Source organism: Phascolarctos cinereus, unplaced genomic scaffold (assembly GCF_003287225.1).
Source record: "Phascolarctos cinereus isolate Bilbo 61053 unplaced genomic scaffold, phaCin_HiC Scaffold_3;HRSCAF=262, whole genome shotgun sequence".
Classification (NCBI taxonomy): domain Eukaryota; kingdom Metazoa; phylum Chordata; class Mammalia; order Diprotodontia; family Phascolarctidae; genus Phascolarctos; species Phascolarctos cinereus.
This window is the reverse complement of record NW_027555736.1, coordinates 105,976,088-105,991,574: the sequence shown is the minus strand read 5'-3', so window position 1 is coordinate 105,991,574 and position 15,487 is coordinate 105,976,088. Positions and strand designations below refer to the sequence as shown.

Below are 15,487 nucleotides of genomic sequence, written 5' to 3'. Positions count from 1 at the left end.
GCCCTGACGTCCTTGAGCGGCTCTCCCTTAGGGGGTGGCGGGGCACTGGGGTGCTGTGGTGCCAAAAGCCCCATTTCCTCCATCTCGGGTCGCGGCTTAAGTCTCTTTTAGGAGTAACAGGAAGCAAACAGAAACCTCGCCCCGTCCCGCCCCCTTCTCCTTGCCCCACCTTTTCCGCCCAGCGAACCAATGGCGTCTCGTTCCGAGTGTGCTCATCGTTCCCGCCGCGCCAGGAAGGGGCGGGGCGTGGATGCTGATGGACTGTGACCGTCATCTCAGCGCGCGTGCGTACAGCGAGCCCGCCTCCCCTGTCCAGAGCCGAGGGCGGAGGCGGTGGGTGGGGCAGGTCGCGCTCTCCTAGGCGTCTCGCGCTCCTCGGAAGCGCCGCCTCCGGTGCGCTCCTGCGTCAGAGGGAAGCGTGCGGCGCCGGCCCAAGAGCCGGAACGAACCCCGTTCCAGAGTCGAGGCCGGAGTCCGTCCCAAAGCCGGCAGCCGGAGCCACCTCCACCCCGGGGCCAGGCTCTCCCAGGGGCTTCGGGACCTCGCCTAGGGAGCTGGGTCCGGCCAGGGGTGGGGCGGCGCTGGAGGCTGATCGGTCCGAAAGTCCTTGGAGGGTGGTTTGAGGGCCGCAGCCCCCACCCCCAGGCTTCTCGGAAGCCTCCTGGGAGTCCTCTTCGCCCTGGGCTCTGCCCCCAGGAGGCCCTCGTGGTAATAGTCCTGCTAATTAGTAATTACTGCTAGGAACCAAAGGTTTCATCGGACCAAGGGGAGGGAGAATTTGTTGGAGTTTTTAACATAATTTGTTTTTTTCTGTTTTGTTTCTAGAGCAGACATTACATTTTCAAGATGGAAATTCCATCAGATAAAACCACATCCTTACCTGCTACTCCCAAGGCCTGTGAGACTGTAATTCTTTCCCAGAGTAATAGTTCAGGGAAACAGGTATGAAACCGTGGCTAGACTTCATGCTGGGCCAGTCTGGGGCCTCGCGCCTGAAGGCCTGCTGGTGCTTGGAGGCTTCAAGGACCTCAGAGAGCTAAACTGCCTTCTCACTGCCTCGTTGCAGGCCGAATCCCGGCACTCGGGGCTCTGCCGGGGGGCCTCTGGTCTGCCTTTCCAGTTTTGTGCCGCTCCCCTTGTAAGAGCGGGTCTAGAAGTGACTCGTTGAGCCACTTGTTTTATGGAGAAGGAAAAAGGTTCATTGGAGGGACTTGCCCGAGGTTGCACAGATAGTAAGCACCAGAGGTTGGATTTGAATTCAGGTCTTCAGACTCCAAAACCAGTGCTTCCTGTATACTCCCCGTGCCTTGCCTTTCCTCCCATACTTGGAAAAGTTGTTGAAACCCATCCCTTTCTTCAAGAACCAGCTCTTGTCATTTCCTCTAGGAGACCTTCCCTGATGGAGGTACCCAACCCTTATCTGTCCTCTAATTTCTTAAATAATTTTTCATCGACCAATCCTGTGCATTTATACCTTTTCTTATGTTATTTATAATAATCTTTCCTCCCTTCCCCCACCCTCCTTTATATTATAAGCTTTTTAGAGATATGAGGCAGCTAGGTTGTCCAGTGGTTAGAGGGGTAGACTCATCATAGTCAGGAAGATCTGACTTCAAATTCAGTCACAGACACTTAGTAGTTTAGTGACCCTGGGCAAGTCACTTAACCTCTGTTTGACTCAATTTCTTAACTGTAAAAGGGGATTATAGCAGCATCTACTTCCTAGGTTGTTGTGAGGATCAAATGAGATAATATTTGTAAAGTGCTTAGTGAAATACTTTACACATAGATGCTATATAAATACTCACCTCCCCCCACCCATCTGGACAGTTCTTTACTTCTCAGAGCTAAAGTATCTCCTTAAGTAAGCTAGAGTTGTACTAAATGACTTCTAAATCCTTTTAAATCCTATGGTCTACTTTATACATTATGCTATATAACAGAAACTTTTGGTGATCCATTCAGTCAAGGACTACATTCAGCGCCAGCTATAGTCTTAAAATGCCTTATCTTTGTCTTCTCTGTGAGTAGCGAAGTGCTTTTAGTTCAGTAAAAAGCTCTTACTGTGAGCTTAATAATTATGACTGCTGTGTGTGTGTGTGTGTGTGTGTGTGTGTGTGTGTGTGTGTAGTCAGTCAACAAATATTAAGCACCTATTAGATGCTCGGCCCTGTGCTAAGACCTGGGGATACAAAAAGACAGTCTCTGCCTTCAAAGAGAGCACAATCTAATGGGAATGACAACAAACAAATTTGTGCAAGCAAGATTCATTCAGGATAAATAGGAAATAATTAACAGAGGGAAGGCACTCGAATTAATGCCTTCCTGTAGAAAATTAGATTTTAGTAGGTACTTAAAAGGAAGCCAGTAGATAGAGATGATGAGGAAGAGTAATACCGGTATGTGGAACAGCCAGAGAAAGTGCCCAGAGCAGCTTGTTTGTGGAATAGCCAGGAGGCCCAGTGTTTGGATCAAAAAGAATGTGGTGAGGAGTAAAGTGTAACAGAATTGGAAAGGTAGGTAAGGGCTAGATTATGAAGGGGTTTGAATGCCAAACAGGGTTTTGTAGCTGATCCTAGAGTCAATAGAGAGCTGATGCAGTTCGTTCAGGAGGGAAGTGACATGATAAGACCTGCACTCTAGGAAAATCACTTTGGTGACTAAATGGAGAATGGATTAGAGTAGTGAGACTCACCAGCAGGCTATTGGAATAGTCTAGGTTTGAGGTGATGGCACTTGCATTAGAATGGTCGCAATGTTAGAGGACAAAAGGTGGCATCAGAGAGATGTTTCAAAGGTGAAATCAATACCTTGGCAACAGATTAGATAGGGGGAGAGTATAAGAGATAGTGAGGAATTGAGGATAACACCCAGGTTGCTAACCTGAAAGACTGGTAGAATGACATTGATCTTTGCAGTAATAGAAAAGTTGGGAGGAAAGGGAGAAGGAGAAGGATTCAGGGGGAAAGATGATGAATTCAGTTTTGGTTATGTTTAAGAGGTCTACGAGACATTCAGTTCAAGATTTCAGAAAGGCAAATGGAGATGAAAGATTGGAGAGAGTGGGGGCAGGATAGGTAGATTTGAGAATCGTCAGGATAGACATGGTAAGTAAATCCGTGGGAGCAGATGAGATCACCAAGTGGAAGTGCTATAGAAGAGAAAAAAGGTCTAGGATGGAAACTTGTGGGACAAATAAAGTTAGAGGCATGACCTGGATAAATAAGGATTCAGCAAAGGAAGCTGAGAAGAAGCAATATGATAGGTAGAAGGAGAACTAGGAGAGAGTTATAGCTGTCTTGTGGGTGTGTGTATGTACATACACACACAGTGTTTTAAGATTTTATCTATAGATAAGATTAAGATTCTGTATACAGCATTTTAAGACTAGATACAGTGTTTTAGATTTGCAAAGTGCTTTCACTGTATTGGAGTAGAATGTATACTCCTTGAGAGTAGGAACTTTTTCAGTTACTTAGGTGCTTAACAGATGTTTCTCGAATTGTTTTGTTTTATTCCTTTAAACAACACTGTGTTTCTAGAAGTGTTATGAATTTACCCTTGGTCACTCAGCTAGTAGATGTTAGAAGCTAGATTTGAACTGGGGATTCTCATTACTCCATGTCCAGCACACCACTGTATTAAAGCAAAATACATCTTCATTAAATGTTTGAATGGGTCAACAAAAGTTTCTGTTATATAGCATAATGTATAAAGAAGATTTAAAGGTAGAAGAGGCCTTAGAAATCATTTGGTCCAACTCTTATTTTGCAGAAGGAGAAACTTCAGCGTTGAGAAGTTAAAGGATTTGTCCAAGGTTAATATTGCCTGTTTTGCAATACAATGCAAATTGCAGTTGCCTGTTTCAATTAATATTACAATAAACACGATTCAAACCTATTGCTTATCATATCATGATACCTTTTTTAAAAATCTTTATTATTTTTAGGCAGTTGGGGTTAAGTGACTTGCCCAGGGTCACACAGCTAGTAAGTGTCAGGTGTTTGGTCTGAGGTCGGATTTGAACTCAGGTCCTCCTGACACCAAGGCCAGTGTTCTATCCACGGCAATACCTAGCTTCCTCCTCATGATACCTTTCTTAAACATACTGCTTCTCACACTTAACTAAAAATTATGAGTTGTTATTTTTTGGAAACTGGATGGTGATATCACAGAGGTATTTCTGTGTCGTATGTTGAACTACTAGGGTTATGTTGAATTACTAAGGTTCCTTTCAGCTCAGATTCTGTGATTTTTTTTTTCCACATGAGAGAATTTGATCTTTTTTGAGTGCTTTTGTGAATCACTAAAAAGGGTACTACAATTTATCTTTACATATTACTCAGTAACCCTTTAATGAGAGACAGCGTACGCTCCCATTAGGTAGACGTTAAGGTTACTTTCTCTGGATTAATAGGGATAGTTGCAGTGTAATAGGGTGTAGAGAGACAGAATGCATCTGGCATCTAGTGCTATTTGTCACATAAGTAGGGTTTTGTTTGAGTGGCTGCTTTATTTACATTTTAAAAAGTTTTAATGTTAGTTTTTGGTTCGTTCTTTAGCTGATGAGTGCAACACTTAGAGAACGGTTAAAGAAAACAAGAAGTTCATTTAATTCCTGTCATGCTGTGGCAAAACGTCTTAAAGTAGATACTGAAAATAACTCCACCACTTCAAAGGAAGCAACAGCTTCCAGTGGTGGAAGCTGTTCTGCATTTCCAGAAAACTTTAAAAACATGGAAAAAGCATCTGAAGAAAGCCTATCTTTGAAAGACTGCTTAAAGGATGTTGATGTGCATAGAAGCAAGCCTCTTGTTGTCAGTACTCTGCCAGATAATCTCCCCCAGATGGTTTCAGAGGGATATAACATTGGCAAACAAGAATTGCTTGAAGAAAAGATGAAACTGTTGAAACAAGTTCAAGAGAAGGAGGAGCTTCTTCGAAGACTAAAATTAACCAAAATGTATAGGTCAAAGGTAAGAACTTTGAGATCGATTGCACAAATGTTTTGTTGTAAGGGAAATTACAACAAAGTGACAAAGTCAGATTTGTTCAGGTAACATACCCTAATGTTTTATTTATTAGGGAAGAAAACTTTGGCAGTTTTATTTAGGGTAGGTAAACTGCTAGAAAGCCACATCTCCCAAATCGCATACATAGAAAATTGATTTTTTTGAATGAACCTTAAATGTACGAGTTGATATTTATTCCTGTTAAAAAGGTCATTTTATTAGATTAGAACAGCACTGGGCCAAGGCCAGATTCCTGGGGTGCACCTCTAGAAATCTTCAAATAAGTTGGATCAAATCTAATTCATTATACCCTTAGGTTAGGCCTGATGCTGGCACTGTCTTAGTTCAGGTTCAATTTGGGTATGAAATGAAGCACTCATAAGTCATTGAACAGTTTGCAAAAGGTTAACTTAGCCCAAATGTAGCAAGGTTGTGCATCAAGGAGACAGTGACATTTAGCTTTTATAGACATCCTCCCTCCTCTCATACCCACTCCGTAGTGGAAATGTGGGTCAGCCCAGCAGGGTGTAGTGAATTGCTCATCAACCTTTTGATATCCATCGAGTCTGATGAGCCCCAACTTCATTCTGGGTAGAATGCCCTTAGGTGACCAGGAAGCTGTGTCAAGGGAGATGGTGTCAATCAGGTCTCAGGGTCAATTTTGTCAGCTTTTAGGGAAAACCACTACCTGTCAGGAGAACCAGGGAACCCTGGTCCTATCACATCATGACATAATCATTTAACCTATCCACCTATTTATCTAGGCCATACTTCTCAATCTTGTCAGTTCTTTTATTATCCTAGGTTTGAGTGCCTCTGAGCAAGTGTAGGTAGGTGCCCTCTTATTGTCTTACTCATCTTAGGTTCAACTCTATTAGCCCCCCCCCCCCTTCTGGTCCAATGTATATTCTTGGCAGAGGAAGAAAGCATTAAAAGAGTTGACTAAGACTTTTCCTTGTGCCCTTTGTCCATTATTACCCCCATGTCCTTTCCCTGATGTTTATGTCCCTTCTTCATTCTTCCTCTTTATTGTACTTAAACATTTTTCTATTATTATCCTTAGCTTTCCTCACTAGCTTCTGCTCATTTTGAACTTTAGTGCCCCAGATACTCGTCTTACCAGTTTGTGCCCAACTTTTATACTCATCATCAGTTTTATATGTCCCATGCTTTCCTACTTTCTGTATATAGCTTTTAAAAATCTAAGCTCCAAATGAATCTCTTTAAACAGTTCCCTTCTTTCTTGCTTGCTTAAACTAGTTAGATTTGTGCTTTCAGCATTTTCATTCTTGAGAGCTTTCCTTTCCACTTGTGTTAATTTTCTCTCTAGAATTTTAATCCATGGGTTGGATTTACCCACTTGTTCATTACTGTAAAATTCTTCTTGTCTTCTGTGCTTGCTGAACTATTGTGTACAGATCTTACTATACCTGGCTTTCTTTTTGAGAACAAATTCTAGGATTGAGTGGTGACTTTCCTCCAAAGTTCCCGTCATACAGCTCTTCTTTATTAATCTGAATCAGATCCAGAATGACAATTCTTGATCCTTTTTTTGCTTTTATAGGATAATATTAAGGCAAGCCAAGAATGTATTATCTGCTCAGTTTTCAGCAGAGAAAGAATTCCAGCAGATATATATATCCCATCTGGCCATCCCCCAGAGCCATCTTACTGTTTTGCTGCCAGGGATCTGCCTCTCTCAATGTGGAACAGCACTTTTTTCACTGGACCTTCAAAAACCATATTCTCAGTCCCTGGGAGAATTAATCTCAGTTCTGGAACTGTCATCTTGGGCCTGAGCTGTCTTGATTCGTGAATAAATACAACTCACTTGTCCCACTATATTTAGTTGGCTTCTGCTCAGACTATGCTTCATATGCCATCCAGCTCTTCTTCTGGGCTGTTTTTCCATCTGGCCGGTTGCGCTGAGCCGCTCACCCCAGCTTTTCCCTCCTTCGAGAGCAAGCACTCTGATTTGTGTATTTCCAATACGTGGCCCATTAAATGCTTTTGTCATTCATTAATCTGTTAAACACTGTATGCTAAGTGCTAGGAATCCAAAGAAAAAGCAAAAACATACTTCACGGATTCCAGTCTAATAGGGGAGACAACAGTATGCATTAATGGATATAGAGAGAGTAGGTAGGAGGTAAAGGAAAGGGCACTAGCAGCTCTGGGTAGTAGGAAAGGCCTCCTATAGAAGGTGGGATTTAAACTCAGTCTTGAAGCCTGGGATTCCAAGAGGTAAAATTGAAGCAGGACGTCTCAGACACAAAGCACAGCCAGTACAAAAACACGGAAACAGGAGAGGAGTGTGAGGATCAGCATATAGTTCAGTATGGCAAGATCTTACACTGCACTAAAGCAAGTAAAGTATAAGAAGACTACAAAGGTAGGAAGGAGTCAGGTTGTAAACAATTTTAAATGCTAAACAAAGGATTTCTGTTTGGGCTTGATAACATGGTAAAACTTATGCTCTAGAATTTTTTTGACAGCTACATAGAAGACAGATTTGAATGGGGAGAGCAATTAGAATGCCGTTGGAATAGCCCAGGTGAGGAGTGATGTAGGCATGAATGAGGATGGTGACTATGCGGGTGGAAACAAGGGGCTTTACGAAAGATGTTGTGAAGGTAGAAATGACAAGATTTGGCAGCTGATTAGCCATATGGGAAAATTAAGGATGATACCAACTTGAATAACTGAGAAGTTAGTGCCTCAACAGAAATAGTAAAGTTTAGAAGAGGAAAGGGGATGGGAGAAAGATGAGTGAACATAATGAGTTTAAGATGTCTTTGGGACATATAGTTTGAAATGTCCAACATGACAGGGGCTCTCTCTCCCTCTGTAGATCTAGAAATTACAAGCAAAGAGGTGTTAATGGGAACTGATGAGATAACCCAATGAAATAGCATAAAGAAAAGAGAGGTGGGCTGAGGACAGAGCCTTGGGAGACACTTGAAGCTAATGGATATGACGTAGGGGAAGGGCACCCAAGCAAAGGAGACTGAGAAGGACTGGTCTGACAAGTAGGTAGAAGTGTCAGGAGCTGCAGATAGTTCAAGAAGGATGAGGATTGAGAAAGTGCCATTAGATTTGGAAATTCAAAGATCATTCGTAATTGAAGTACCCTGCTGCTGCTACTACATCGTACTTTTTTTCCAGGCTTATAATCTGATTTTTTGCATAAATACTTTCCCCTTATGTTTCTCCACTTTGATTCCTGTATTTTCTCATGTGAATATGTTTTATTATTGTGTAATGTTTGTCAGATTCCTTTTCCTTCATTTTTTTTGTGCCTTTTTAATAAGTTACATCTTTCCAGACTTAAATTCCAGTCTTGAGTTCTGCCCATCAAGTATCTGATATCTATGGGATCAAATTTGCCTCTTTACATTGGCATCCGTAGTTTACCTGGTTGGTTACCAATATTTTTTTGAATTTGAATATAAATACCTGAGGCCATAGATTCTATTAATGGCTCCTTTCTTGGATTTTGTTTCCTTTGAAAATAGTGGAAATCTACTATAATTCTTCCTATGTGGCATTTTGTTAGTAATTTTTATTAATGCAGTTTGTTTTTTACTTCATTTCTAGATATTATCCATCTACTCTCTACAGAATGAGCCTTCTCTTGTCACATTTCATTCTCAGTTATCAAGAAAAGAGTAAGCAAAATTCATGCTTGTAGGGAGAGATAAGACTACTGTTAAAAAGATATTTAAATTCAAAGCTAAAAAGAGAACAGAAGGATCATCCAGTAAGCATATATTTTTTAAGTGTCTAATATGTCCTGTGCACTGTACTAAATGGTGGGTGTATAAAAATAAATAGGTCAGTCAATAAGCATTTATTGAGTGCCTACTATGTCCCAGACACTGTGCTAGTGCTAGATATACAGAGAGGCACAAAAGACAGTCTGTGCTCAAGGAGCTCACAATCTAATGCAGATAACTATGTAGAAACAAGCTACATACAGGGTAAACTGGAAATAATCAGCAGAGGCAGAGGTGAGGAGGGGAGGGCATTCCAGGCATGGGGAAAAAGTGAAAATGCACAGCGCTGAGAGGTGGGGTTTCTTGTTCAAGGAATAGCAAAGAATCTGATGTCACTGGATCAAAGAGGATGTGGTGAGGAGGAAATTATAAGAAGACTGGAAAGGTGGGAGAGGGCTAGGTTATGAAGGATTCAGAATTTGAAACAGGATTTTGGATTTACTCCTAGAAGTGATAGGAAGCCACTGGAGTTTATGGCAGGCAGACCTACCAAGAAGCTATTGCAAAACTGTCCATTTTACCTCCTGAAAAACTGTTTCCTGTTGGTCATAAACTCTTTCCTTGGCTATAGATGGGACAATTAATTTCCTCCTTGTTCTTCTAATTGGCTTAAGTTGTCACCCATGTCTAAATCATATATCCATTTGGAACTTATCTTGGTATGTACAGTACAAGATACTGGTCTACACCTAATTCTTCCGAACTATTTTCCAGTTTTCCTAATAGTCTTTGTTGAATTGTGAGTTCTTGCACCAATAGCTAGGATCTTTGGTTTATCAAACATTAGGTTATTATACTAATTTGCTTCTCTATTTCATGTACTATTCCACTGATTAAACTCTCCATTTTTCAAGCACTACCAAATTGTTTTGATAGTTATAGCTTTGTTGTGTAATTTGAGATCTGGTATTGCTAGCTAAGCAAAAGCATGACACAGCGACCATGTCTAATGGTATATGGAACGTTTACACCCTAAGTCCATCACCTCTTTATCAAAAGGACAGGGAGATTAGCTTCCTCATCTCTTTTCCATGGCCAAGATTATCATTACAATTACTGAAGAATTTAGCTTTGTATTAGTGTTCATTTTCTTTGTTTATGTTATTGTAGTCATTTTGTGTATCATTCTCCTGTTGCCTTCACTTTATCATTTTACACGTCTTTCCATGTTTCTTTTTTTTTAATTTCAGTTTTATTTTCAGCTCCAGATTCCCTCCCTCCCATTTTCTTTCCTCCATAGAGAAAGCAAGAAAAATAAAATAAACATGTATAGTCAAGCATAACAGACTCCTCCATTAATCATGCCAAATAAATGTTACATATGTATCTGTGTATGCATATGTGTATATATATACACACACACACACACACACAGAGACACATATATGCGCACTCTGAGTCCATCACCTCTTAACCTGGAGGTAAGTAGTAACATGTTTCATCATGAGTCTCTGGACTTGAGGTTGGTTGTTATGTTGATGAGAGTGTTTTTAAGTCTTTCAAACTTGATTTTCCTTAACAGTATTGTTGTTATTGTATAAATTGAGAGAGTGTGTGTGATTTCATTGGAATATTTTTGTCCTACATGATACACAGAAAATTTTAAAAAAACATTTATACTTGCAGAAGTATAATGTTCCTTTGCTCTGCTCTTGAGGGACCCTCATACTATTAGCTACTATTAGTAGGACTTCTTAAGCCGAGCAGCAAGGTGAAAAGTTGTGGCTATACAATTCTTACTCAGCAAGGGGCCCAAAGTATATGTCTTGTAAAATGTGGACTCAGTTACCCTGGAAATAAGTTTCTGAGCCAATGGTACAGGAACAGGAGACAGCATTCAGATCAGAATTAGAAATTGGCACCAAAGTTCAGTGTGCAGTGAAATAGCTATGGCCTTGAGATAGTCAAGATCAGGTACTGGACTCTGCTCACTCAAAATTTGTCATTATTCAAACCAGCATTATCAGTGTCAGGCCTGTCTCCAGGAGCTAACAGGCACCTGGATTTTGAAGTTTCTCAAATCTGTCATTCTTTTTTCTGGCTCCTATAGTGATTTGAAGAAATTCTCCATCATACACTGACATATCTGGTCCTGTGTTTGACTTAGTCCTTCTTTGGGAGCTCTCATCTTAATATCCTAATTTCGTCTTCTCTTTTGAAGAACAATTCTGGAATTTCTTGCTAGTTTGATTATCTTAGGGGGGGTGCACGATATGTAGAATTTCTCTTTTAAATGTTTGCTTTCTTTTAGCACATACTGTTCAGTATATCATGGCCTTTTCTGGAATGTTTGTTCAGTTTTTCTTCTTTAGTAGGATTATAGCTTTTGAGCCAGAAGAGACCAGGGTTCGTTAAGTCTACCCCTCTCTTTTTACAGATGAGAAGTCCAAATCCCAGAGAGGGCAAGTGACTTACTCAGAGGCATACAGTTATTAAGTGTCTGAGACACTCTGGAGGAACTGAGAAACTCTGGTCTTTTTGACTCCAAGTTTAGTGTTCTGATTTGCCATTTAATAGATTCACTATTGGTTAATCTGCTTGGAGATGGGCTCATACCAGACATTTTATTTTGATCATTTTCTTTTTCTATTGTTCTCGGAACTTATATCCAACTTTCTTCTTTTCCTTTTCTACTTCCAGTGTTGCTGTTTGCATGTTTTCTCCTGCTTGACCCTGAGTTAGCCTCCATGAGTTAGAGTTGTGTTCAGTTGTGTCTTTGCCGTGTATAAATAACCCTGGGAGACAATAATGGCTGGGTTTATAAAGCCCTTTCTCTCATGTACATGTAGTATTCTTTATCTCTGGGCCTTTGCTTCTCCCCACCAATCATGAGTTGCATTTCCTTTGCGTAGCAGGGCAAAATCAGTGTTTTCCATCTGTTATACCATGTGTAGGAGTCAGACTAAGTCACTTCTGTGAAGCAACAGGCTTTACCTACCATAGGTGGCCTTTGAAATATACCTGTCATATAATTTTCAGTGTGTACTCAAGCAAACTTGGAGTGGTTAAGGTGAGTGGGAATTTTTAGATAATTAAGTCCTTTGTAATTATTTCAGAAGGCTTTAACTTATATGGAGGTGTTTGTGTATTTTTCTTGTACTTTTAATTACTACAAATGTAGTATATTTTTTGCTATTTTGAGATGATGTGAAGGCATTATGCTGAGAATACCTACATTGCCATGCTACTGGTTATGGGATGTTTAGGCCAATATAATTTTATTGGACCTTACAAATCTGAGAGTGTCTGTATTTTAAGCTGTGGTCCAAAAATAGAAATGTTGTTCTCAGACCCTACCTTCTTTGCCAGCTAAAGGTGGTACAGTGGATAGAAAACCAGGCCTGGAGTCAGGAAGACCCTAAGTTCAAATCTGGCCTCAGATATTTGCTAACACTGTGACCCTCGGCAAGTCATTTAACTGCTGTTTGTCTCAGTTTCCTCATCTGTAAAATAGGTATAATAATGGTACCTACCTCCTAGGGTTGTTGTGAAGGTCAAATGAGATAATTGTAAAGCACTTAGCACAATGCCTGGTACATAATAAATGCTACGTAAATGTTAACTATATTGTCATTTTTCCTGAGCCCCTGCCTTCAGTTGGTAGCAGGAATGAAAACCCAGCTTTTCTTCCCCAAGGTCTTTAGTTTCTTCACCAGGAATTTCACAGTCTTTACTGGTGCTTTTTGGGTTCCTTTGGTCAGTATCATTTGTTCTCTACTTGAATTGCAGTCATAGGAAGTTCTCCATCATATTTTGGGTACATATTCCAGAAATACAGCAAGCAGACCTCTATTGGTAATACCAGGTGGGCAACAAGCTGCCTCAGCAGGAAAGTACCAACCACCAGCAAGCATTTCTTTTTCTTATACCCTCCTGAGATGATAGACAGGTGCATATCTATATCGGCTGCTTCTGTCTCAGAGACTATCTTCCCAGCGTGCCAGAGAAACCTCATATCTAATGCTTATCTTCTGATGTTTAGTGGTCATTTTTCTCTTTCTTTTGTCTCATTTTCTTTCATCTAGAACAGCGGTGGTTTCCTTTGACTGAATCCAAACTTCACAGAACAAACCCTTTTATTAAGGGGATTTATTCTGTGAGGTTTAGAATCAGTCAGAGTGCCCCACTTGAGGACCTGGAGAGCCATATGTGACTCTGAGGCCGCAGATTCCCTGTCCCTGATCTAGACAAAGGTTAGAATTCTCCAGATCTCTCACTTGACCCCTGCAGTTCCCTCAAGCTACTGTTTTATGTAAAGGAAGGCTTTGGGAGTTTAGTTTACCAGCCATCCAGCAAGAGGGGAGAGAGACAACTTTGATTTTATATGATCAGCTTATCCTAGGAGGAAGTGGGGAGGGCATGTTGTTCCTGGAGTAGAAGCTAGGCAGAGCTTCTGAAGGCGAATGAGGAGTATTTGTATTTGTTAACTTTATATTTATGCTGTATATATTATATGGACTTGTATCCCTGATTAGAATTTAAACTTCTTTTGAGTAGAAATTTTTTTTATTCTTCATGCCTTTTTCCCCAGCATCTTAGCTTATCAAACTTCGTAACACTGTGACTTCAGACTTCACCTTTCAATGGAAACTGCTATTTCCAAAGTTGCCAAAGATTTCTTAACTGTTAAATCCAGTGACCTTTTCTTTATCCTCAACTTTCTTGACCTTTTTAGCGTTTTATATTTTTGACCACTTGTTTTCTTCTGAATATATTCTTCCCCTGAGTTTTTGTGACAGTATTCTTCCTGGTCATCAATTCTACTTGTCTGTTACTTCTTTGATCATTCATGTTCTACCCCATAGCCATAGGTATTCTGCTAGGACTCTGTCACAGGTCCTCTTCTTTTCTCCCTCGATACTTTTCTCCCTTGGTTATCTGAATATCTCCTATAGATTCAATTAAATCCTTTATGCAGGTATCTCCCAGATGTAAAGTCCTTTTCTATATCGCCAGCCACCCATAGGTATCTCAAACTCAATATATTCATGATGGAACTGTTCCTATTCTCCAAACATCCCATGTGTCTTCAAGGCATCCTTATTCCTTCAGGCATTCAGCTTCACAACCTCAGACTCTGTCCCTTGTCTTCCCTACCCCTTTATCCAGTCCATTTGCCAAGTTTCATGTCCATAACCAACTCATGCCATTCATCCCGTCCTCTCTTCATATGACTGCCACTCTATTTCATACCCTTATGGACTCCCAGCTTCTCCACTTCCAGTCCATCCTCCACACAGCTACCGAAATAACTTTTCATAAAGCACAGGTATGACTGTGCCATTTCAAGTACCTTTAGTGATTTTTGCCTCTAGGATACACACATTTGTTCCCTGAATACAGCATTCCATCTCAAGCCTCTGTTTTTATTGATACTTTCTGTTTCTTATATTACCATAGTTATCCCATGTATTCCTTCTTTACTCCGTCCCAGAGAGTCATTGTATGTGACAAATAGTATTTTTTAGAAAGGGGAAAAAAAAGCACAACTGATTGAAACATTGGAACAAGTCCCAAAACATGTGCAGTGTGTAACATCTGTGGACTTCCCACCTCTATGAAGGTGTAGGTTAGAAGTGTCTTCTCATCTCTTCATTCAAGTCTTGCTGTCTGGTTTTTTGTACTCTCTCTTCAGTTTCATGTTTTAGAACCTCTTTCCAGGCTAAACTTATGTGCCACCTCCTAAAGGAGTTCACATTCTTTCCCAAATTGGCATCTGTCTACTTACATTCTACTGGAAAGCTGAATGTTGTAAATAGGCATATACCCTGAGGGCAGGGGTATTTTTCATTTTGTCTTTGCCCAGTGTTTAGTAAAAGTTTGTTGGATTGGATGGTTTAGATTTTTCTGTTTTTTTTTATTTTGAAGTCTTACCAGAATTAACTGTTCCTTGGAAAAATGGAAGAAGTAAAAGAGTAAAAAAGTTTTGTTTCTTGAACCTTCTCTCCCGAACTGCCTTGTATTTAACCACTTTATATGTCTTTATACTTACTGACTTTATATTTATGCTGTATATATTTTCTATGTATTTGTTATATCCCCCATTAAAATGTAAGCTGCTTTTGAGTAGGGACTATTTTATACTTGTATTCCCAGAACCTATAGCACAGTGTTGGGCACATAGTAAGCCCTTCCTGAATAACTATTTGTTGATTGAATAACTCCTGAATTTAAAAAAGTAGGCCCAAGGAAAACAACTACCTTAATACCTGTTAACGTTTTTTTTAAAATTCCGTAATTAGACATAACATATTTATAATTTTGTTTTCTACTTCAGAATAACCTTTTGCAGTTGCAATCATTGATAAAGAAGTGGAGAAATAGTAGCCAACTGTTGCTTTTTGAGCTGCAATCAACATTGTCTGTGGGGAATAAGAAACTAAGCCTTACTCAGTTGATAGACAGCTATGGATTAGAAGACGAGTTACTACATTACAACAGAATTGAAGAAGAATTTACAGATTTTTAATTCAGATTATTTTCAGAAATATGCCTTTGAGAAGGAAGGATAGCTCAACTCAAAGATATTTCTGAATGTCAACAAAAAGATACTCCTAAGGAAAGCATAAAAATTATTATGGTTTAAATTGATTGGAACAAGACATTACTGTGATGAAATAAAATTTAGACCATATAAGTTCTGTGGGGAGAATTTGAGTTAAAGAAAAAAATGTAAATAAAAGTATGCTTCTAAAACAA

General features: G+C 40.0%; 1 protein-coding gene across 2 annotated transcripts; it reads left to right on the top strand.

The window, feature by feature from the left end:
• The first annotated feature begins 370 nt into the window (after positions 1–370).
• On the top strand, positions 371–15,487 carry SFR1 (SWI5 dependent homologous recombination repair protein 1). 2 transcript variants are annotated; one of them, XM_020987966.2, is made up of 4 exons: positions 371–708; positions 826–942; positions 4,563–4,976; positions 15,066–15,487. In XM_020987966.2, the coding sequence occupies exons 2-4, from the start codon at positions 847–849 to the stop codon at positions 15,255–15,257; spliced, it is 702 nt and encodes a 233-aa protein (XP_020843625.1). In that variant the 5' UTR covers positions 371–708; positions 826–846; the 3' UTR covers positions 15,258–15,487. The 2 variants fall into 2 exon arrangements, with proteins under 2 accessions (XP_020843625.1, XP_020843624.1); XM_020987965.2 differs by lacking the exons at positions 371–708; positions 826–942 and adding an exon at positions 949–1,405.